This window comes from Pituophis catenifer, unplaced genomic scaffold (genome assembly GCF_029215685.1).
Source record: "Pituophis catenifer annectens isolate HBS135680 unplaced genomic scaffold, rPitCat1.0.hap2 SCAF_7, whole genome shotgun sequence".
In the NCBI taxonomy this organism is placed as follows: Eukaryota; Metazoa; Chordata; class Lepidosauria; order Squamata; family Colubridae; genus Pituophis; species Pituophis catenifer.
In genome coordinates, this window is record NW_027256887.1 from 13,471,029 (window position 1) to 13,495,586 (window position 24,558).

At 37.1% G+C, this 24,558-nt stretch overlaps 1 protein-coding gene across 5 annotated transcripts in view; it reads left to right on the forward strand.

The window, feature by feature from the left end:
• The window catches only part of KIF21A (kinesin family member 21A), a 99,147-nt gene that overhangs the window by 50,559 nt on the left and 24,030 nt on the right, over positions 1-24,558 (forward strand). For 2 of the 5 annotated variants that reach the window (XM_070947786.1, XM_070947790.1), the window contains exons 10-24: positions 58-121; positions 1,158-1,361; positions 6,079-6,117; positions 12,287-12,374; positions 13,087-13,201; positions 13,904-14,092; positions 16,153-16,352; positions 18,647-18,754; positions 19,387-19,455; positions 19,544-19,743; positions 20,521-20,674; positions 20,920-21,117; positions 22,199-22,300; positions 22,757-22,922; positions 23,417-23,437. In XM_070947786.1, coding sequence (XP_070803887.1) covers positions 58-121; positions 1,158-1,361; positions 6,079-6,117; positions 12,287-12,374; positions 13,087-13,201; positions 13,904-14,092; positions 16,153-16,352; positions 18,647-18,754; positions 19,387-19,455; positions 19,544-19,743; positions 20,521-20,674; positions 20,920-21,117; positions 22,199-22,300; positions 22,757-22,922; positions 23,417-23,437 — 1,917 coding nt within the window. The remainder of the gene's footprint in view (positions 1-57; positions 122-1,157; positions 1,362-6,078; positions 6,118-12,286; positions 12,375-13,086; positions 13,202-13,903; positions 14,093-16,152; positions 16,353-18,646; positions 18,755-19,386; positions 19,456-19,543; positions 19,744-20,520; positions 20,675-20,919; positions 21,118-22,198; positions 22,301-22,756; positions 22,923-23,416; positions 23,438-24,558) is intronic. The other 3 variants (XM_070947787.1, XM_070947788.1, XM_070947789.1) reach the window with 3 other exon arrangements.

Sequence of the window (24,558 nt, forward strand, 5' to 3'; positions counted from 1 at the left end):
ACTTTGTGTCCATCTAGTATTCAACTTAACAACTCAATCTTGTTCTTCTTCTTACAGGAGAGGGTAATGAAGAAATCAGTAATATGATTCATAACTACATCAAGGAAATTGAGGATCTCAGGTAGTATTCTGATATCGTTATAATTTTGGCTTGATTGTGTATGATTAGAATATAAAGGATTGTAGTTAATTTTTTTATTTTTGAGACAGTGTCTTCAATGATTCCAGGTCCTGGATGACAAGTTCCAGAGTCCACAGCCAGCATGGCTTCTTTTTCATTAGGAGGGCATAATATTTGAACCCAGACAAATTGTGACAGTCTAAACCAGGGATCCCCAAACTTGGGAGCTTTAAGACCTGTGGACTTCAACTCCCAGCATAGCTGGCTGGAGAATTCTGGGAGTTGAAATCCACAAGTCTTAAAGTTGCCAAGTTTGAAGACCTCTGGTCTAAACTCTTGTTTATGAAATAGGCTGATTTATTTAATAATCTGTGTTTAGTAAGATGTAAGATGTTGGTAAGATGTAGTATATATTGTAACACTACATTGTAGTTGAGTTAATTTTTCTATCTCTTCCATATAACTGTGCTAAAGTAAAATAAAAAAATAAATAATTGGAGTTCTCATATCTCACTAAGCCATTGCTTGTTTGAACCAGCTTTTATAAGTTCAATACATTAATCATGTTACTGAATTATTTCTGATTTGTTTCTCTTTCTCGGAGTGCAAAATCAAATCAGGAATAAACAGGCAGAGTGCATCATGCCAAGATTGCAGTCAGTAATCCAAGGAAAATTAGTTTTGCATTGTGGTTTACTAATCTAACAAACTTTATTCACTAATCTTATTTTCTCATCCTGATGAACGAAAAACTTACAAACACTGGCCCTATACCTGTTGGCTTGTCCATATTCTTTTAACAGCATATAAGAATTTGGTATGAAAAAGAAAACTGCTTTGTTAAAAATGTTATATAATGATGCAAACATTATTGTGACTATTGTTTGTCTATCTTCATGCAATTCCATGTGCCGCTTTTTGCATTTATGTGAACAAATCGCTTAGAATTTTGAATAAGCCATTGCATTCTTAATTAGTTAATTTTCTATTTGAGTTTTTCTTCTGCCTTCTTTTCAATGTATTTTTCTTCTTCAAGAGCTAAGCTATTCGAAAGCGAAGCAGTGAATGAAAACCTTCGGCGCAACTTGTCAAGAGCTTCAACAAGGTCAACATACTTTGGTGGAGCCTCAGCATTTTCTGCTTCGATGCTTCCCTCTGATAAGGAGACGATTGAAATCCTAGATATGGCTAAAAAAGATTTAGAAAAACTGAAGAAAAAGGAAAGGAAGAAGAAAAAGAGGTAGAAGTTAAAACTGAACATTGAGTGCTTCTTAACTGTAATCTTTAATTGGAGTATATGAATCCTGCCATCCATCTTGCAAACAAGCAAGGGCTTTACTTTATGATCAGGAATACAATGAGTCTGGCGCACAATTCTTATATTTTTAAGACAATAGCGAATAACATTCTTGAAGTTACATTTAAATCAGGACAACTTCTTTCAGTTTAAATTTGAAAATAAAATACATAACACTGCACAGGCTAAATTTGCATAGGATCCTTACCTTGTTTGTGGTGAAGTGTATCATGGGAACCCATCCAGTATAGTTAGTTGATGGTTGAGTCTTGTGAACCCAGGCAGTCGAGCTAATTCAGTTAATAGTTGTTAAGTATTGTAATGTGTCATGGAATCACAACCATAATCTACATCAGGGGTCAGCAACCTTAAACACTCAGAGAGCCATTTGGACCCATTTTCCACAGAAAAGAAAGTACAGGAAGCCACAAAACTCTTCCCGTGCCTGACTATTTCCTGAGCGGCCACAAAACTAGCATTTATATAGTTGAATTAAAGATTCTGTTTTCTTCTGAAACTTTTCTTTTCTTGGACTTATTCATGGTTGGCCTACCGGAGGTTGAAAAGCTCAATAAATTGCGTGCCAGCGGGTGTCACACATTGGCAGTTGTGACACATATTTTGAGCAACAGGGAGCCACAGCAGAGGGATGAAAGAGCCACATGCTGCTCCAGAGCCGCAGGTTGCTGACCCCTGAGCTACATGCTAGATTTACACGCTGATTTTGGGAGCTATTAGAGCTTCCTTTGGGATATTTTGAATTTTTTTTCATACTCAGCTTATACCTGTCTTGCTGTGTCACTCATATCATATTACTTTATGTTTTTATTATTTTGCCATTCCATAACATCTTAAAAAGAAATAATCTTCTACTGAATTATTATATAATCAAGGATCCAAGAAAGATTATACATAAATACCGGTTCATCAAGTGTAAATAATTTTTCTTTATAAACTGAGAGCCACTTTTAGCTTTTGAATTATGCTTTAAGGGGCTTGTTTTCCAAAAGTGGCTCTAGGACAAACAATAAACTTGATTTCATTTTATTTACACTCATAGTTAATTAAATGTGACTAGGGCTATCTCTGGGCTCTCAGGATTTGGTAGAAGCTCAACGCAGAACACTGTTGCAGATGCTTCCCCCCCCCCCCCTTTTATTCAAACAACGAGACCTTAAAAGCAAATATTTGTTTAGCATTTAGTTTTGCTATCCCAGCTATATTCTGTAACAAGAGTATTACAGAATATATTCTGTATTCTCCCCATTTTGAGTCAAAAGAGGACAATGGAGGGTTGTTGTTTTTTTGCTGATTAATATTTTATAGCCTGTTTTTTTTTACCCAGATATTTATGTGCTCTATAATGTTAGCTTAATGCATCTGTCCATTGCTCTATATCTTGGTTCTATCTACTTCATAATTTAGAATGTAAAAAGTCCTTGCGTATATTGATGGCAGTTTTCCCTCTGTCAGTCAGACTGCCTGCTGGCTTATTTCTAAATGGAGAAAACCTTTAATCCTCTTCATTCCTTGGGGGATCATCTGCACAGTGTAGACTATATCTTATGATGGTCTTTGAATTTTCAGAACACTTCTCTGGACCATGCCCCAAAACTCTTCAGCAATCTCCTCCAGATTTGCCTTCAAACTAATGAATATTTAGAAGGATAAAACAGTGCGGTGGCATAGTGTTGGTGCTCTCGCCTCAGAATCAGAAGGCTGAGAGTTTGATACTCGTTAGAGGCAGATATTTCTCTCTCTCAGGGCACAGTGAACCATATATCTGCTGAACCAAGCTCCGCATTAGCGACAGGAAGGGCATCCGGCCAGTAAACATTCAGCTACGTTCAGTTGCCCAGACTCCACCCTGCAAGGGATTATGGGGTTGTTAAAAAAAGATGAAAGAAGATGATAAACAGTGCCAATTCAATTCAGGTTTATCAGCTCATACCTTTACTTCTCAAAACCATAAATCTTCATTAGCGGGAGCTGTCTAGAGTAATATTTGTCTCAACCGTTACACCTCTGTCCTATCTCTTCCCATTACTCATTCCCATAATTCTTCTGTAATTTAAGACTATACTTCCACTGCCATCTCAGCATCTGCAGCTATCACTTCTTCCCACCTATGAGGAACATTTCCAGTGAGAAACTAAACTATGCTCTACTTCCAGCTTGTCCTTATAAAAATTAGGCCAAAGCATTTGTTTGGGATTCTGCATAGATATGCAAGTAGCCATAAGGAAACCATAGCTAAATGCAGCTGTAATAATAATAAATTAATAGGATTACCATCCAGAACTGTTGTCTGAAACCAACTGTTCCAAAATGGGAATATTCTATTCCTCTGAAACTTCCTGTAATTAGTTTTTTGCATCCCTTCTGTCCAATTATATATTTAGTACTTCCTATTTTGATAGCAATTTTTGGAACACCCTTGGGGTACACCCCAGGCTTTCAAGGTGCTTTAGGATCCAAGTTACTTTTTCTCTGGTCTTATGTCATCCTTCCATTTACAGTAAATGTAATTGATTCTGATTCTCTTCCATTTAGTTGTGCCTGGTTGTGTTTGATTCTCAAGTCTGTGCCGTATTCTCAGCAAGGTTTTTCAGATATGGTTTGCCATAATCTCCTTCCCAAGGCTGTGACAAAGTGATTAGTTAAAGGTCACCCAGCTGGCTTTATGCCTAAAGTGGGACTAGAACTCACTGTCTCCCAGTTTCTAACCTAATGCCTTAACCATTACATCAAATTAGTTCTCATAGATCAGGGGTGTCAAGAACAGGGGCCAGATGTGTCACGCGCAGGCCACGCCCACCCCGGCTCCGCGAAGGGGAAAAACACGAAACGTCACGTGACAGCAATGTGACGGTGTGAGTTTGACACCCGTGTCATAGATTTTTAAGATCAGCCAAACTGGAGTAGGTGATGTTATCTGCTAAAGGCTTTTAAGCAATATTTACCCACAAATAAAACAAGGCTTTTATGTTTCTTCAGTGAAATAATTACCTTATATATTAAAATGCATAAGATTTATGGGATTTGGTAAATTAGTTCACAAATAGCCACGCCCCTTGTATTCCACTAAGTTAACATAATTTGGGAGTTGCCTTTACTATGTATTTCAGTAACGTCTTCATCTCAGTTCATAGTTTCAGTGCCATATTTCAGCATAAACCATATTCTGCAATCATTTCTAAGCATTCGTCATTCCTTTCTTCCTTTTTCTTTTTTCGCTTCTGAAGTTTTTCTTTCAGACAAGGAATAATTGACATTATTGAATTATAAAACATTATTTTACTATGGCAAAATATAAACAGTTGACTTTCTCATGGAATATATTTTTAAAATACGATGTCTTTCATTTAGAGCAGAGGTGTCAAACTCGATTTCATTGAGGGCTGCATTAGGGTTGTGTTTGACCTCATGTGTGTGTGTGTGTGTGTGTGACCAGGTGGGGCATGGCCGGCATGATGTCGTTTGTGTCGAGGGGGGGCTGTGGTGGCCCAAGAGCTCTGCCAGTGAAAACAGGCTCCTTTGTTCCATTTTCGGCTGCGACTGCCTCCTGCAACCCTCTGCCAGCGAAAATGGAGGTCCATTTTTGCTGGCAGAGGCACCACGGGCTGGTCCTTCGCTATTTCCAAGGCAGGCCTTGAGTTTGACACCTCTGATTTAGAGGCTCGAACTTTTCTGAAGATTTTCTCCTAGAGACACTTTTGTTTCTTCTATATAGATATAATGGGATTATAATTAAGTAAGCATTTCTGCAAGGAGCAAAGGGAAACGTTGCATTCATTGCATTCAGAACACGTTAAAAACAAATTTCAAAAAAAATTACAACTTTTCTCTTAACACCTTTCTTTTAATAGGGTGGTTCTTGTACTGCTAAAATGGTAAACCATGGTTTTAGTAGTATGTCCAAGCAACCTGATGATAAGGTTTTAAAAAAGGCCCTGACTCAAGAACATGTTAAAATTATTTGCTGATCTGTGGAAAACAAATGGTTAGAAAGAACAGGAACAGGAAAGAAATGAATTCATTTTCTTTGCATTTCCAATCCAGTTCAGGAATTGTAATCTACTTTGATTTTAAAATATATATATATATGCTTGCAAAAATGTAGAGAAAGAACACACCCAGATTATTGAAGTAACATTCAAAAGCATAACCTGGATAAAACTACTTGCAAAAAATAGCATCTTAGAAAATGAGTTCCTTTCGGTTTTTTATTTTAAAAAACAAACAAACTACAAACTTATATGGAAAATAAGTGGGAGATAATTTAAGCTTGAATAAATTAAAAATGATTGAACTGAATTTGACAGGATAGGAAGCTTATCTTCTCCCTTACATTGCAGTGATAAAGGTATGGCCAATCTTCCCAGGATGGATGTTGAAGTGCAGATGTGTTGAAGTGCAATTCTCATTACACCCAGCATGGCTATTATTATTTTGTAATGAATGAATTGCCTTTTCTTTTTCTTTTTTTTAAAAAACGATCTATGGCTTTTTTTTATCATCTTTTTTTTAAAAAAATACATTGAAATCCATGACCTCATATGTCATTTTTTTTGTTTACCTTCTTGTTGCTCTCGCTTTCACTGTCTGGTTTGTCCTTCATTGGCTTGGTCTTCCAATACTGTACCGGGTGCTTTTGAAGGCTGCAGAAACTTGAGGAAAGCAGTCAAGAAGAACGAAGGTTGGAAGGTTTTTGATTGTCGTTTGAAAACTAATGTTTGGATCACATGTAAACATACCATATTTTTCGCTCCATAAGATACACTCCTCCTCCCCCATAAAACACACCTTTTTTTTTTGCTGGCCCTTTGGTGAATAGCAGCTGGATTTTTACAGTGCTGAACCCTGCCTCTTCTGTCTTTGTCATTGCCCGCCTCTTCGGTCTCTTTTCCGCAGTGCAGGAGTCAATAGGCAGAGCTGGCACATGAGTGGACTGTGGTCCTCTCAGGCTCCGATTCAGAATATTTTTTTTTTCTTGTTTTGCTCCTTTAAACCTAGGTGCCCCTTATGGTCAGTGCATCTTATGGAGAGAAAAATACGGTATATAATTCTACATAGATCTAGCAAAGAAGTTTCATCATATGAAATTTTTTTGCTGGACTAATCCTTTTCCTTGTTATTAAATTACTACCTACTCACCCCAAAATAAGTGTACATCTGGGATTGAAGTTAACCAGAGCAGTTAGGAGGCTGGGTGTAAACTAAAACCCATTTCAATAGGTACAGAAGATTTCAAACATAATGCTATCACAGCAATGTGGCTGTCGTTACCAGATTTCTTTTTTTCTTGAGCGCTTACCACAAATGAATCCTGAAGTTAAAATTTAAAAACGAAGTACTCTTTCATAAATATTTAACTTCCTTAGCAAATAACCATTTTCAGTATGACCTAGATTAAATTGGCGTCATTTGTTTTCACCTACTTGAGAACTTAACTTTCTATAGTCCCAAAGGTGTGTTTATCTCAGAAAATTAAGATGTGTGGTGAGAAAAAGGAAATATGGCTAGATATATTTTACACCAGCACCATTCACTATTCACCTTTTTTTACTTGTAAACCATCTTTTCCCCAAACTATATCCATATACTACTTCATATATTGCCTATTCTTTAAATATTTCACTTCTCTTATTTTTTGGACCTCATCAACTCCTGTCTTGGACTGTGGAATTATTTTTTAAATTTTGATTTGACCTCTATACACTTTCTCAATCTTCTCCTTTCTCTTGTTCTCAATGTTTTTTCACCTATTTTGCAATTGTGGTCCTCATTTATTCTCTGTACCCAGTAAAAGAAAATTCTCTGTCTTATTAAACCACTTCAGCATAGCTCTTTCATATGGCTCATGCACATTCCTATTGTACATCTTTTTTCTTTTGACAAACATTCCTTGCAACAGACCACATACTGCTCGCTGTTGTTCTAGAAATATCTGTATATCTTCATATTTGTTTATCCCTTTCCCCATCTTTAGTAAACATTCTTCAAAGCTTTACAACTCATCCATTTGGTCTAATTTTTCATTTATCCATTTGGTCTAGTTTTTCATAAACCATCATGATTCATTCTTTTTTATTTGTAATGCAAAACCACCTTGATTTTTGGTATATGAATGGTCAGACCAAACTCATTTATCATATTATCTTTCTCCTATTGTCGGCAGTAATTCAGGTTTTCAACCAACAAGATAACATCATATCCCCAACGAACACTGATTTAATAATACAGGACTATACTCTTAAACGTCCTGCAATCATTCTAGTTTCTTTCACATATATTCTTTTATATGATGTCCATTTTTCTCAGAATTACTGTTGACACTATCAGATAAATGGTTTGTCCCTGTTCAAAGTCTCTTAATCCCTCTTGTAGCTATTGCCAAGTCTCTTAATCTTTCATCATAAGCAATTAAATCAAGTCATGCACTTTCATTCAGGAGCTGTGGTGGCACAGTGGTTAGAAGGCAGTAGTAAGACGACATTTGAAATATTGCATCCAGTTCTGGTCACCACAATATAAAAAAAGATGCTGAGGCTCTGGAAAGAATGCAGAGAAGAGCAACAAAAATGATTAGGGGGCTGAAAGCTAAAACATATAAAGAAAAGTTGCTGGAATTGGGTATGTTTAGTCCAGGGGTGTCAAACTCACATTGCAGGCCATATCGTGATGTTTTTGCCTTTGTGGAGCTGGGGCGGGCATGGCCGTATCCGGCCCATGGGCCGCCAGTTTGACAGGCCTGGTCTAGTCTAATGAAAAGAAGGACTAGTGTGACATGATTGTACTGTTCCAATATTTGAGAAGCTTCTATAAAGACAAGGGGGTCAACCTATTTTCCAAAGCACCAAAAGAAAAGGCAAGAAATAATGGTTGGAAACAACTTAGAATTTAGGAGAGATTTCCTAGTGGTGAGATTGCACTCAACCAATGGACTAGCTTGCTTTCAGAAGTTGTGGGTGCTCCATTACTGGAGGCTTTCAAAAAGAGACCGGACAAACATTTGTCTGAAATGGTGTGGGGTTCTCCTGCTTGTTCTATGTTTTTTCTACATATCCATTCATGACACCCAACAGAATAGGTTTTCCTCTGGATTCCGTTTGTTCAAAATGGCACAATTTCCCACTAAACCCTATTTCTTTCATTGTCAACGTTACATTGCATTGTAATATGCAGCTTTCATCAGCAAGTGGATTCCTATTTCATACAGACAAATTGTGTTTTCGTATCCCCTTCTTACAGGTAAGGAGAGTCCATGACAACATTTAAAGGGCTTCTGTGGGAATTATTCTAAACATCTGCTGAATAAAGTTGCTTGGAATTCTATTTGTAGAGATCCCGTGGAATTGCCTGAGGGATTGGCTTGCCTGATTATCTGGAAAGAAATTGAATTTACTAGTCCAGATCAGGGTGGATTTGATTTAAATCGAGTTGATTTAAATCACAATTTAAATCATGATTTAAATCACAATTTAAATCATGATTTAAATCACTAGTAAAAAGGCTTGATTTAAATCAACTCGATTTAAATCATAATTTTTAAAGAGTAACTGTCATCTCTGCTACTCCTTTGACCCACTGTGGACTCACCGATAGTCCCAGTGTTGCAGAATCTACAGCCTCATGCTACATAACTAAGCTCCATTTCATGCTGAATAAACTAAATTATTTATGTATCTTAAATAGAAAACTATCTTATGATAGATTTTTACCCCAAAAGTTTTTTATTAAAATAAATTCGATAAAAATCAAAAAAATCCGATTTAAATAAAAAAAAATCTGATTTTTTTGATTTTTTTAAAAAAGTCATTGATTTTTATCCATCCTGGTCCAGATGATCAAGGGTGTTGGAAGCTGTGTATTCAGCTCCTGTGTTTTAGATTCTTGCCCTTTATGATTTGTTAAAGCCGCCTAGGAGGTGACACATGTTTGGTCCACACAGTAGTTAAAGCATCTTGTGGGAGGTGGTGGTGCTGCCTACTTTGAATAATAAGTCCATCAATGTGTTCATGAAAAAGCCATCATTGAACACAATGATGTTAGATAATTTTCATCCGGCCCCTAAACTTTTCTTTGGGAAACAACTTTTTGGTAGTTGGAAAGGTGATTGGCCTACAGCAGGGGTGTCAAACTTGCGGCTCGCAGACCAGATGCGTCACGTGCTGGCCATGCTGACCCCCTGTTTAGTGAAGGGGGGGAAAGTCGCAATATGTCACGTGACGCCACGAGTTTGACACTCCTGGCCTATAGCTTAAGAAGTGAATTATCCGGCCTTTTTCAGTATGTTTAGCCTTACTGGCAATACTGAAACAGCTTGTGGTGGTTGATCATATTTAACAGAGTTTGGGGGTAGTGCATCCATCCTGACCTTCCTTGATGTCTTAGCAGTTGTTAATGTCCTTGATCATGTATCTTGCTGGACCATGCTAGTTAGTTTTATTATATCTTGTCCAATATGACAAGTCCTGCTAAAGCCTAGATTTATCCCAATTCACAATTGGAATTTCCAATATAGAGAGTATTTTGTGAGCCAACTTACTGTTGTGCATGCTAACTTCATTTTAACAATGTTTTTCAAAGTCAGTTTGATTGAATCGCCAATCAGGCTTTCCATCTAAATCAGTGGTGAAATCCAAATTTTTTACTACTGGTTCTGTGGGCGTAGCTTGGTGGGCGTGGCAGGAGAAGGATACTGCAAAATCCCCATTGCCTCCCCACTCCTGGGGGAAGGATATTGCAAAATCTCCATTCCCACCCCACTCTGGGGCCAGCCAGAGATGGTATTTGCCTGTTCTCCAAACTACTCAAAATTTCCGCTACCGGTTCTCCAAAGCCTGTCAGAACCTGCTGGATTTCACCCCTGATCTAAATCCAATTTGATGATAAGACATATTTGGGACGTTCTACTCTTCAGGAAAGATTAGCTGAGAAAGCTTGGTGTTTAGTAGTAATTTGACTCTAAAATTGAATTGGCTGTGGTCAAGCAATAGTACCCTTTATTATAATTTTCCTTATTCTACTGATTTAAATTTTACTTACTTTTTCAATGTATCCAATTTTTCTATGAGAATTTAACAAAGTCTGCAGAGAGAGTAGGGAAGGATAAAAATTATCCATCCCAAAGTCTTGAATCCAGATGAATTCTGTCATTTGAAAGGTTGATAAAGACAATAATTTCAGAATAACTGCTGTAGGTATTCGTTAAAATAGGACAAAGGTTGAAATAAAAGAAATAGTCATACTTTTAGATTGGTAAGCAATTTTGCAAAAAACATAGGATAAGCATTTCATATCCAGCTGCATACTATGTTAGGCAGTTGAAAATGTGCAGAATTGATTTGGTCTATCTGTTCAGTTCGATTTGGACTAATCTAAAATGATGGGATTGATTTATTTTTGAGACTGATTTTAGAAAGGATTTTGCAGAGCACAAAATTTTTATTGATTAATCAAATATAGTTGGAGGCATATGATTTCATATGGAAAGTCTTATTATTGGTTGCATGTAGATGCAACCAAATCTATTTTGGAACAAATTGATAAAGCAAAATTATGCACAGCCATATCAAGTATACAATAAATTTAAATACATTGGTATCTTTTATTATAGTCAATCATATTTCAAGGAGCATTACATCAGTTTCAAAGAAGTAGAGAGAAAATCTTAACAGAGAATGTATTTCAGGCAGCTTATCTAAAATATAGTTGTTGTTTTTTTAAAAAAAATCCAGATCCATTATTGAGGGATATTAAGCCAACCTAGCAGTTTGAAAGCATGTAAAAATGCAAGTAGAAAAATAGGGACCACCTATAGGGAAGACAACAGCGTTCCGTGCACATTTGGTGTTTAGTCATGCCGGTCATATGACCACAGAATTGTTATCATACAGTGCTGGCTCTTCGGCTTAGAAACGGAGATGAGCACCGCCCCCTAGAGCCGGGAACGACTAGCACGTATGTGGAAAGGGAACCTTTACTTTTTTTAAGGTTGAACTTCTAAATTCCATTTATAGGAGTTGAACTCCATTTAACACAGTGGGATTTATTAAGATGTTATTTCATGCATTACAGTAATAAGAATCTCTGCATCCTTTTACTTTTTTTATTTTCATTTACTTCAGCATTGCAATTACTTTCTTTCAAAATTAGGTTTGGTCTTGGAGGCAGTTTCAGATTTTTGTGCGTTTTTCTTCTGCTTTTTAAACTATTAACTTTACGATTGTACATAATTATTATATGTACATAAATCAGAGGTGGGATTCACTTACCTTCCTTACCGGTTTGCAAACGTGAGTGTGCGCCCCCCCTCCTCTGCACATGTGCACGGCCTCCTCTGCACATTTGCACAGCCTTCCGTGCATGCTCTTTGCTCGCTCATTACATCCGGGCAGGTGGGCGGAGCCTCCCGCAGTCGCCACTAGCGGTTCACCAGAACCGGCTGAATCCCACCTCTGACATAAATATATGGGTTTCTTCGGGGGGGGGGTGTTCTGTGGTTCTAGCTTTACATCCAGCTTACCTTACACTGCTCTGGCATGAAATAGGCTGACTCACTCTGCAGACTTCCTAATGGATCTTTATCTATATTTCTGTAAAGGTTTGGCTATGCAGTCCTGTCTCTCGTTTCTGGGTTACTGTGCTAAATTTCTTTCTGAATCCCCCCCCTCCCCAAAGAATGCTGTGTTGTGCATGGAATGCAGAGTTGAATCTAGTGTTGAATTTTTATGATTTTTTTATCCTGCAAAAAGTTTGTGCAAAGTTTAAATTGTTACTCTTTAGCAAAGTTAAAGGGGGAGGGGGACAACATATGCTTCCAATTGTTAAATGCCCCCTCCCCTTTGAATTTTTTCTTATAGTGCTGTTAAAGAAGAAAACACAGATAATGAGCAGGAGAAAAAAGATGAAAAGGGCATTTCTGAAAGAGAAACTAATGACCTAGAAGCAGTAAGTATTGTGGTAATACAACTTGTCATGTATTAATAATCGGACTTCTTTTCTTCAGGAGCCTGTATTAAAGCAGACAGAGAAAATACAATTTCTGTCTTGTAATCATGTTTTTAACAGAAATGAGTAAGAGAAAAGGCATACATATAAATAAAGGAATGTGAGAAGTATTATTTTCTTCATAATTTAGCTTAATATTGAGAGGCTGTGTGTCAGGGTTCCAAGTAATAACCCCAATGCAATCAAAACTCCTGAGGCCTGGAGTTTCCTCAAAGAATATATTTATTTGGGATGTCATATTGGCACGGCTGGTGAAAACCCAACTTTGAAGGACCCAGGGTTATCCCCACCCAAATCAAAGTCCAGAGTTCCTGCCCTCCAGGTCATATGTCCATCACATGGTTCAATCAAGTCGTAGTCCCAACTCCGGCTGGCTTTGGTCCATGCCGTTCCAACACCTGGTAGAGCGTCCTTGACTCCCACAAGAAAGAATGTTATTTTGGCTACACATCCCCCCCAGCTATCTCTGCCTCCCCTCTTACATTCTCACAGCTCCACCCGGCCTCACTGTGACAGCCTTGAAGATGTCCCCAAAATGGCTTCAGGGCTGACACTGTGCATATAATTTGTTCTGGGATCAAATTAAAATTATAGAGAAAAATGAGGAAACAGTGAAGGAGTTCCTGTTTTTGGTTGTTTTTTATTCTTGTAGGAAGATGGGCATGAGCATAGTGATAATGAGGATGACGAAGAAGAAGATGATGAAGATGAAGATTTGGAGGTGGTCGAAAGTTCAGATGAATCAGATTCTGATTCTGATGAAAAAGGTAAGCTAGACGGGGGGATAGATATACTTAATGTTATCTCCTTTGACATAAATAGTTATTTTAAAATTAAGACAATTAAGTTCAGAGATTACATTTAATATGTATTTCATGAAGAGTTCATGATTAGATGACATCATATGACCAGTAAATCCCTATGGTTATAAAGATTTCAATGAGACATTAGAGGATTTTTAAATAGATTTTCTGCTTTTAAGTTAACCATCAGTTTACTTTTGGATTTCAGATTTATAATATAAATATAAAAAATTTAATGTATTTTGAAAAGAACGAACATTCAACTTTAAAATGATAACTTATTTTTATGCAGTAAGTCATTCATAAATCATGCACCCCAGATGAAGATTCCTTAGTTGTAAGCATGAACTTTAATTGCAGCTTTATTATCAAAAATGTATACTAAAAATAAATTTTGCTAATGAATAAGTAACAAGGACTATTACAAGAAATCAAGCTTTAATGCAAGAGCCATCAGTTCTTCCTATTAAAGGACTATAATATGGATAGTCTTATCTAGAAAAAAGATAGTATTGTAAATATATTGGAAATATTTAATGTAGATATACCAACAGTTTGGGGCACCAAATGAATCTAAATTTTGGATCAAAGTTCTATTATATAGCTAGCTTTTGAGTGCCGCAATGCATCACATCATTTTATTGCTTTTAATTTCCTTAATTATAGTGAATTATCAGGCAGATTTAGCAAACATTACATGTGAAATTGCCATAAAACAGAAGCTCATTGATGAACTGGAGAATAGCCAACGAAGGCTTCAGACTTTGAAAAGGCAGTATGAAGAAAAGCTAATGATGTTGCAGCATAAAATTCGAGATACACAACTTGAAAGAGATCAGGTGCTTCAGAATCTGGGTAAGACAATTTTCACTCACCAAATAATTGGATTAGGAGAGTATTTTTTTTTTTAAAGTTTATTGTTGGTGAAAGCAGCAACGTAATAAGTCTACATAAAAATATCCAATGTGGCTGTCATATTTGTCTGTAACAAACAGACAAATAACAAGCAACATTTGGGTTTTTGCCCCCAAATCATTGGTGGTATTCAGCCGGTTCGGACTGGTTTGGGCGAATTGCCCACCCACCCCGGCGCTATGCCATCCTATTTAGCCACATTTTCTAAGCCGCGTGCATGCATGCAAGTCGCATGCATGAGCAAAGCACATGCACGGAAGTCTGCGTGCATGCGCAGAAGTCCGCGTGCATGTGCAGAAGGCACGCACGCTCACATTTTCGGTGCACGGTGAACTGGTGGTAAAATTATGTGAAGCCCACCTCTGCCCCAAATGATCCATCATTGCCTCCCTAAGTCCTCATGGGCAGATAGAAATTTGGAATATTTTAAAAAGGCAGCCAGTACTGAAAACCAACTCCTTCCTCCTAACTTGCATGATTTCCCCATACCAGTTGTTTGCACAACCATTGTTGCTGTGTGTCTCAAATATTTTACCAAGATTTTGCAGAAAGACGTTCTTTTTTTTTCTTTTTTTCTTTTTTAGTTTGACTAATTGTCAGAGGCAATTAGTCCCGTTACCTTCCTGGGGTAATTGCCTGGATCGTGGCATTTTCCTTGTGTATATTTTTGAAAAATAAAACCGAAATACATCTTCTAATTAAACTCATATTTATTGTAAAGAAAATAAAACATCTAACTATCTAAAATAATTAAATTGTTACATTTTTGCAAAGTTCCTACCGGCTACTTCTCAGCAGCCGGACTTCTCTGGCAAGAGAACAAAGAAAAGTGTGAAGTAGAAAGAAAGAATGCGGATATACATAGTTAGCTTACTGATAACAAAATTGGCAAGCTACGGAAAGTCTGACAGTCCAGAAATAAGGAGCTCTGCTGGTAAATACAAAAACGCAGTGACAGCAACACCAACTCTTGAATTTACCTTTGTCAATAGCAGCAATAGTAAAACTGCCTCTTGTTTTTGTGTGCACAGGTGGTATGTGATATTCCTTTAAATTTCTTAAATGTGTATTATCTATTATTCTGTCCTGGATCAAGAGTTGCTTTTTAGAGTTGGTGAATGATGTGCTTTCTCTTATGTTGCATTGGGCTCAAATTACATGGCCAGCTGAATAATTATTAATAATGTAAAGATTCTTCACATGAGCTCCTGTGCCTTGTTGCAACGATAAATATAATACTAGGGACTGATGAGACAAAAATTCTTGTGCTGTTCTCCTACTACGTCTATGGCAGCTAACTGGTGTATCAAAATGGAGGCCCGTGACACAAGAGCAGAGGTCTTCAAACTTGGCAGCTTTAAGACTTGTGGACTTCAACTATAAGGACGCTATAAGGAGCCCTGGTGGTGCAGCGGACTAAAGTGCTGTTAAGTAGCACTTAGCTGCCAGCTGCCTGCAATTACTGCGAGTTCAAATCTCACCAGGCTCAAGGTTGACTCAGCCTTCCATCCTTCTGAGGTAGGTAAAATGAGGACCCGGATTCTGGGGGCAATAAGCTGACTTTGTATAAAAAAGAACACCGCTTGGGGGGGGCCAAAAGCCCTACTAAGCAGGTATATACAAAAGTATGAAGGCTATTGCTTAACACGTTGTAAGCCGCCTTGAGTCTCCGAAGAAGGGCAGCATATAAATCGAACCAATAAATAAATAAACTCCCAGAATTCTCCAGCCAGCTATGCTGGCTGGAGAATTTTGGGAGTTGAAGTCCACAAGTCTTAAAGCTGCCAAGTTTGGGGACCCCTGCACAAGAGGTACAAAGGTCTCTTGCTTTTCCTCATCCCTCCTTGTAAAAAAACAATTTGATAAAAAGGAAAGTAAGTAAGGGCATAATTTTCTAGCAAAAATTGAAAAATGGCCCAATTTATAATTGTGGCTTGATTTAAGCCTAGAACGTGTGTGATCATAATTCATGTGCTATGAAATCCATTTAACATTGTTAGGTTCAGTGGAAACCTGCTCAGAAGAAAAAGCAAAAAAGATTAAAAGTGAATATGAAAAGAAGCTTCAGTCCATGAATAAACAACTGCAGAGGCTTCAGGCAGCCCAGAAAGAGCATGCGCGATTGCTTAAAAATCAGTCACAGTATGAAAGGCAACTGAAAAAATTGCAACAGGATGTGACAGAAATGAAGAAAACAAAGGTACTCCACCTCACCTCACAAACTCTGATAACTGTGTGCATGAATGATCAGTTGTGTTACTGTCTTTCGGTTTTGCTGCTTGAAACCATTTGAATGATTTGATCAAGGCTGCAGTTGAACCCATTGCTCATAAATGAAAATGGTCACTTAATAATGTTTGTAACCTGCATTTCCAGTCACATGTTTTGGGAGTTTTAACAACTGTCCCCTTCTTGAAGTCTGTAGAGATTCTCAGTCATCCATCATCCATCTTGGTTGTCCCAAAGTTGCTTTTTCAAGAGGCAACTCTTTGAAGACATTTCACTTCTCATCCAAGAAGCTTCTTCAGCTCTGACAGGATGGTGGGGAATGGAAGGATTTATATTCCTTGCAGACAGCTAATCATTTGCATCCTTTTAGAGCAGGGGTCCTCAAACTTTTTAAACAGGGGGCCAATTCAGGGTCCCTCAAACTGTTGGGGGGCTGGATTGGCTGGGAGGGCGTGGCTAGGTGATCATATGACTAGATGGGCGTGGCTAGGTCATGTGACTGGGTGGGCCAATTTAACAGTCCATTGAACAATGCACACAAATTAAACTTTAATTTGTTTTGCTCCTGGGGGTGTTTTATTTGCTTTTGTTTGCATGTTGCTCTTTTGGTTGCCTTTTCTTTTTACTAGATCGTTTTTTCAGTTGTTTAGGAGTCTAGTAGTCCACTTCAGGAAACTCGGTTTTGCTGCAATTCCTCTCAGCCCCAAGGAGCTTGAGAAATATCTCTCTTTCTATCTCTTTGTCTCTCTCTCTTTCCTTCTTTCTCTCCCTCTCTTTTTCTTTTTTTCCTCTTTCTCTTTTTCTCCCTCTGTCTGTCTCTCTCTTTCTTTGTCTCTCTCTCTCTCTCCTTCTCTCTCCCCCTCTCTCTCTCCCCCCTTTCTCTTTCATTCTTTCTGTCCTTCTCTCTGTCTGTCTCTTTCTTTGTCTCTCTTCCTCTCTCCTTCTCTCTCTCTCCCCCCTTTCTCTCTTTCATTCTCTTTCTCTTTCTTTCTCTCTCTCTCTCTTTGTCTCTCTCCTTCTCTCTCCCTCTCCTTCTCTCTCCCTATCTCTCTCCTTCTCTCTTTCTGTCTCTTTGTCTCTCTCACTCTCTCTTTCTGTCTGTCTGTCTCTTTCTCTCTCTCCCCCCTCTCTTTCTCTCTCTCTCCCACTCTTTCTCTCTTTCATTCTTTCTCTCTCTATTTCTCTCTCCCTCTCTTTCTTTCTCTTTCCCTCTCTCTTTCCTTCTCCCTCCCTCCTTCTCTTTCTGTCTCTCTCTCCCTCTCTTCTCTCTTCTCTCTCTCTCTGTCTTGTGGAGGCGGTGAAGGTGAAAAACGGGCCGTTTTTGCTTGTTTTTTTGCCTTTTCGCACCCCCCCCCCCACAAGCATTCTGCAGCCTAAAACCTGGCAAAAATGGCTTGTTTTTTGGCCAAAAATGGGCCATTTTTGCCTGTTTTTTTGCCTCTTCTAAACCCCCCCCCACCTCCACAAACATTCCACAGGCTAAAATTGTTGAACTTACCTTTTGGTTCCAGCCTGTAGGTCTCCCGAAGGCAAGTCTTGCGCTCTGCTGAAGGGTGGGTGGAGTGATGTGAGCAGGGCAACCGCGGGCCGGATTAATTGGTTCAGTGGGCCACATGCGGCCCGCGGGCCGTAGTTTGAGGACCCATGTTTAGAGGGTCGTTGAAGCATGTTGGAGGTTTATCTGTGTCCTCAGGGTCACCTGAGTGGTGCTCCTGGTTTCTGTAGTCTGCAGTTTTTCCTCTGGAAATCCATTTCCACTCCAATACCATTCAAAGGATGTATTTGTATAGCTAGTGGGTGATTATCCAAAATTGTATAGCTATGCTTCAGCTTTACTGAAGAAGCTTCTTGGATGAGAAGCGAAACGTCTTTAAAAAAAACAAACAAACAAGAAAGTCCAGTTGCCTCCTGAAAAAGCAATGTATCTTGCCAAGAAAAAAGTGTCCCCTTCTTGTATATTTCTTCTTGAATGCAAATGTTACAATGCTGATGCTATAGAGATCTTTGCTTTTGACACAGTGATTCACCTACTTCAGTAAGATACAATGTGATAAGCCGTGATTGAGCTGATTTCTACTCAGGAATTGTTTGTCCTGCCTATTGTAATAATCAAAAACTGACAGGAGGTTATTATAAGCAGTCTAGCGCCATGAATGATAAATAGTTGTTATTTACAGCAAAAAAAATTAATGCAAAGGAGTTTCACTGAGTTTTGTGAAGAGGAAAAAAATATATGTTAAAAATGGTTAAATAACTTTTATACAGGTTCGTTTGATGAAACAAATGAAAGAAGAACAAGAGAAAGCCAGGATGAATGAATCTAGAAGAAACAAAGAGATTGCACAGCTTAGAAAAGAACAGAGGAAACGAGAGGTGATTAATCAATTGGCAAAATGTATCTATTGCATTCTTGGGAGATAAAAGTAAAGATATTTAAAGCTTCAATTGAAATGGAGCCATAGTTATTGGGATATAGTATTACAGCTGTGGGGAGGAATTTGGTTTACATCTTGAGAATAAGGAAGAAACTGCTTTGGTTCTCTAAATAGGAATTTTGTGGAATTGGGCAAAGAATGAACCATGGTTTGGTTTCCCAAGGTTTTATCTTGGGATTTTTGTTTTAAGAAATTGTAAGTGATCTAGAATTGAAGGTAAGAGGAATCAAATTTATGCTTAGTACAGATGGTCCCACCTATCTTTATTTTTAAAAATATAATTTTATTGAAAATTGTAAACACAAGAATTTTAAGACTAATACCAACTAAAACAGAGTGAAAAGAGAAAAGGGGGAAATGAAAAAAGTTGAGAGGTTCAAAAAATTTTGGATTCTTCCCTTCTAAAGATGCCATTGAGTACTTCTCTGACCCCAAAAGACAGGAAGGTGAGTTGTGAACCTTGGTTCCTCAGAAATTGCCCATCATATCCCATATTGAAATATTTTCTATTGTGGTTTTAACATTGAAATAATTGCATTTTTGGCTTATTATGATTGTTCTTCTTTACAGCATCAGCTAAAACTTCTGGAAGCCCAAAAGAAGAATCAGGAAGTTGTTCTACGCCGCAGAACTGAAGAGGTACCAGATTATTTCAGTTCTGCCGTTTATATGTAAATTATGATATATAATCTGGTTTTTAAGTTATTAAAATGATTGTCTATTTTAGGTTACAGCTCTTCGTAGACAAGCCAGACCTGTATCTGATAAAGTGTCTGGGAGAGTGAGTCGGAAGCTGAGTTTACCTGAGCACTCAAATCACGAAGCTTCGTCCTCAGTAGACAGTGATGGATCAAAAGTGGTCCCCCAACAGAAGATGAGAATACCCATAGCAAGAGTCCAGGCATTGCCAGCAGCAAATGGAACCAAGTAATGCTATGCAAATACTATTTTGTGTATATTAAAATAAGTAAATACTCTGATACTTTTGCCTGTGAGATGATTAGCACAATTTCATAAGAACATTACCTTACTCTACGATGGGTTGATGTTTCATAATAATATAATAACAATAATAATATAAACAATAATAATAGAAGAGCAAGTGAAAACTAGCAGTGATTGTTTGAGGAGATTTTTTATTCCAAGCTTAGGCATTAGAAGCCCCAACATTTATTGAGCTTTAATGATTTATTTTTACATATCAGTATAATTTACTGTACATTTAGATATAGACACAAATGTATCACATATTAGTTTTGACTATCTTTTATACACATTAAACTTGGCATATTTAATGCTTGTTTATAAATGCAAATAGGAAAAACCTAATATCTTTTTAATTATTGAACATCTCCAGGTTTTATATATAAATGCAAATAGGAAAAACCTTATATCTATTTTTTTAATTATTGAACATCTCCAGGTTTCATATCTGATGATATTACATTTCTGCTAGGGATATGATTCTGGAATGTTGGGAACTATTTGATTTAAATGTTTGTAAAACAAAATAGCTGTTGCAATGGTAGTGAGCACATATCTCAAACCAATGTTTATATTTTCTGAAAATTAATACTACTTTCCTCCTTGCCAAAGGTTTAAATGTTAAGGCTGGTATTTTCTCCTACTGCTACTGGCACAAAACGTAACCCAGTTGTTAATGCTATATCATTTAAATGCTATACATTTCTGAATTGTTTACAGGAGCAAATATCAAAGGAAAGCAATGACTTCAAGAGTTTATATTTCCAAGAGTGCAAGAATGAAATGGCAGTTACTTGAACGGAGATTAACAGAGATTATTATGCAGAAGATGACTATATCTAATATGGAAAGCGATATGAATAGATTATTGAAGGTACAGCATTTTGCAGACAATTTTTCTTTTTTGCATTATCCCCCTAGAATGATACATGTAAATGTGATGCAAACTTTAAAGATTTTAAAGATGAACTACTTTTGCATTATAGATGCTGCACATTTGTTTCTTTCCCACAAAAATACAGTGAACATAATAGATTTAATGTACTTTCTTTTTCACCATAAAATATTGGATTGGCTGTGTTTCCCAACTGATATGTTCTGTATACTTTTGAATTTTAGCAACGTGAAGAACTTACCAAAAGGAAAGAAAAGCTTTCTAGAAGAAGGGAGAGAATAATCAAAGAGGGTGTCCCAGATATAGATAAAAACATCCATAATATCAATGAAGAGATGGAGTCACTAATGGCCAATATAGATTACATCAACGATAGTATTTCTGACTGCCAAGCAAATATCATGCAAATGGAAGAAGCCAAGGTAGGCCAGCCCCACATATTATTAAAAAGTACTAAATTTCAATAGGTAATGTAATTATCTGTTTGAGCCTTTTACTTCATGTGAAATTAACTTTATGTAGGGCTAACTTTGAAAATATTGTGTCTAAGCTGCTACCCCGTGTAAGGTATAGGGACTGTGTGATGACTGTGTGATGACTGAATCTGGATTGGTGGAGACCATTTAAGGTGTTGGTATTGATCTTTACAATATTAAAGTTTAATAGAAATTCTGATCTCAATTTTGGATTGTAAATTGAGGACTACCTGCATTTTATTAAAATGGGTATAATTTTTCCTGATTGTAATTTATGCTAGTTTATGATTGAAATAAAAAAATGATTTGATTTATATTTCACATACAGATAAGAACTATCATTTTAGTTGCATTGGTAATATTTTTTGTATCTTTCCTTGCAAACATTTCTTACTTACAAGAGCAATTTTGCTTCATTAGATATTAAACTTCAATATACATATTTATAATACATTGCGAATATTCTCATATCTTGTGCAAAAGTATACATAATTGCTTTGTCGGAATTACAGCTATTCATTTGATTAATACAACTTCAACTTTATTGTCTCCGACTATTTTTATTAATAAAATAAAATTCCAATTTCAAAAGTGTTTTAATTTAGGTCTAATATAGTAACCTCTATAAGAGAAGTGGTGGCTCAGTGGCTAAGACGCTGAGTTCAGCAGTTTGAATCCTTAGTGCCACGTAACGGGGTGAGCTCCTGTTACTTGTCCCAGCTTCTGCCAACCTAGCAGTTCGAAAGCACGTAAAAAATACAAGTAGAAAAATAGGGACCAGCTTTGGTGGGAAGGTAACAGCGTTCTGTGCGCCTTTGGCATTTAGTCATGCTGGCCACATGACCATGGAGACATCTTTGGACAGTGCTGGCTTCTCAGCTTTGAAATGGAGATGAGCACAGCTGGGAACGACTAGCACATATGTGTGAGGGGAATCTTTAAATTATAGTATATAGTATAGTATACCTTATAGTAACCTCTATACTGCATACAGATCAATTTCTGACTATTTTCTGTTTTTATACAGGAGGAAGGAGACACTTTAGATGTTACAGCTGTTATTAACGCCTGTACTCTGACTGAAGCTCGTTATTTACTTGATCATTTCCTTACTATGGGCATTAATAAGGTAATCAACAGAGTGAAGGGGTTTTTCTGTAATTAATGATATTGAAACCATTGTTTGACTAGGAGGCAGAGGATATATTTCTTTCATGTTCAGTATTCAGTGATTATTCCACTGACTTTTAGGTGGGCTCCCATATCTAGCAAAATGTATTCATTTGCCGTGGTGGCACAGAGGTTAAAATGCAGTACTGTAGGCTAATTCTGCTGACTGCCAGCAATTCGATTCTGAATGGCTCAAGCTTGACTTGGCCTTCCATCCTTCCGAGATCAGTAAAATGAGGACCCAGATTATTGGGGGCAATATGCCAACTCTCTGAACCGCTCAGAGAGGGGTGTAAAAGCATTAAGAAGCGATATGTAAGTCTAAGGGCTATTACTATTTGTTATGTAAAGTAGCTGCCCATATTGAGGCTTTTCAAAAGAAGTAGAATAAGGCATTTTTCAAAATCTTCACTAGGGTCTCCAAGCAGCTCAAAAAGAGGCTCAGATCAAAGTTCTTGAAGGACGCCTTAAGCAAACGGAAATCACCACTACTACCCAAAACCAACTCTTATTTCACATGTTGAAAGAGAAAGCAGAATTAAATCCTGAACTAGACGCTTTACTGGGCCATGCATTACAAGGTAACCTGAATGTTCTACAAAATGGAATTATATTGCCTGCTGGATTTGCTTATGAAGCATGGTGTATGGAATGTCTTTCCCTTAGTGTTTTACGAATAGATGCTGTACTTAAATTATATCATAAAATATGACTCAAAGTTAATGCATGTAAAGGGGTTGGGTTCTTATTGCAAATGATCTGTTCTTCACCAAGGAAATGCAAGGGGGAAAAATCTAGTTAATTGGTCTTAGAGCATGAATTCAATTACCAAGTAATTTTATCTACAGAATTAAGTGGTCTACAAATTGAAGTAACTTAAAATAAAATTCTCAGCATTTAAATTTAGTTCTAGGAAAGCTAGTTTTCTATCATCTATGGCATCTATTCTGATAGTTCTGATAGTCTTAATCCATTGATAATGCAATGTAGGGCTCTTTGATTTGCCATTCTGCTAATTTATGGGTTTTGATTGGCGTGTTGATTTTTGTTTCCTCCTTACTGTTGTTTTACACAGACCTAGATAGCATACCATTGGGTAAGTATGTATAGCTCTTCGTGTCCTGCATAGCTGCATGAGATACTAATAATTATATGTGTACACTAACTGGCACATCATCGAGTGTGAATGTCCATAAAGTTTGCATGTCCTATCTGGGAAATGTACATTGGTGTCATGATGTCATCACACTGCAAATTATAATTTATTTGTTTCCCTCTTGCTTCCCTTCTGCAGACACCCATGCAGATAATGCTTATTGTTATACGCTTACGGAGTTGTTTTTATTTAGAAGTTTCTTTTGTTACCAAAAATTACTAGTTGGATGATAACCGAAACAGGCATGAATGCAACCATTGTGAATGTATTTAAAAGCTTATGTTTTTGTTCATTTGGATGCTGTAGCTACTAGGCTGTTCCTGATACAGCTGTGTTCTGTGTAACATTTTTTTTTTTAGTTAAAAACATAATTTTAACGCATTTTAGTAGCTCCTTTTTCTTCTTTATGGTGAACTGAATGTTTAACTTGAAAAGTTTTGTTTGAAATAAGATGGATATTTAAATGTGCATTGCGTAGATAAGCATATTCAGTGGTAGTACATGCCATTTTGTTAATGTGCCAAGAATGAATTTGAGTTGAAATGAGAGACTTTATTATATGTGTGGTGTCAGTACATATAAATATGTACTTTTTTTCAATCTGCATTGAGCAAGAATAATAGAAAACTGTTGCCCAATTACTAGTTGCTATAACTGAATTGTATTAGCTATTGTATTATATAGAAAACCAGCTTGGTGTAGTATTTAAAGCACCAGGTTAGAAATCAGGAGGTGTCAGATGGGGTTTTTGTCTCCATTTTGGTATTTTGATCTCAGATTGTTTTTTAATCTCTATTTGATAACTACTTAGAGTTTTGAACAACTACTACTGTTAATGCTTTTAAAGTTTTCTTTTGATCCTTGATTCATATAATGATCTTCAGAAGGTTTTATCCAGCTTCAGCTGGCACTAGATGAAAATAAATATTGGATGACCGAAATTACTGTTTCAATATCTTGAAATGGCTACTAATGTTCTTGTGAATATTAATGTTGAATTTATGCCCAGCAATAAAATGGGAGCCTATTTGGCATTCGTTACATGGAACTCTCAAACAAGT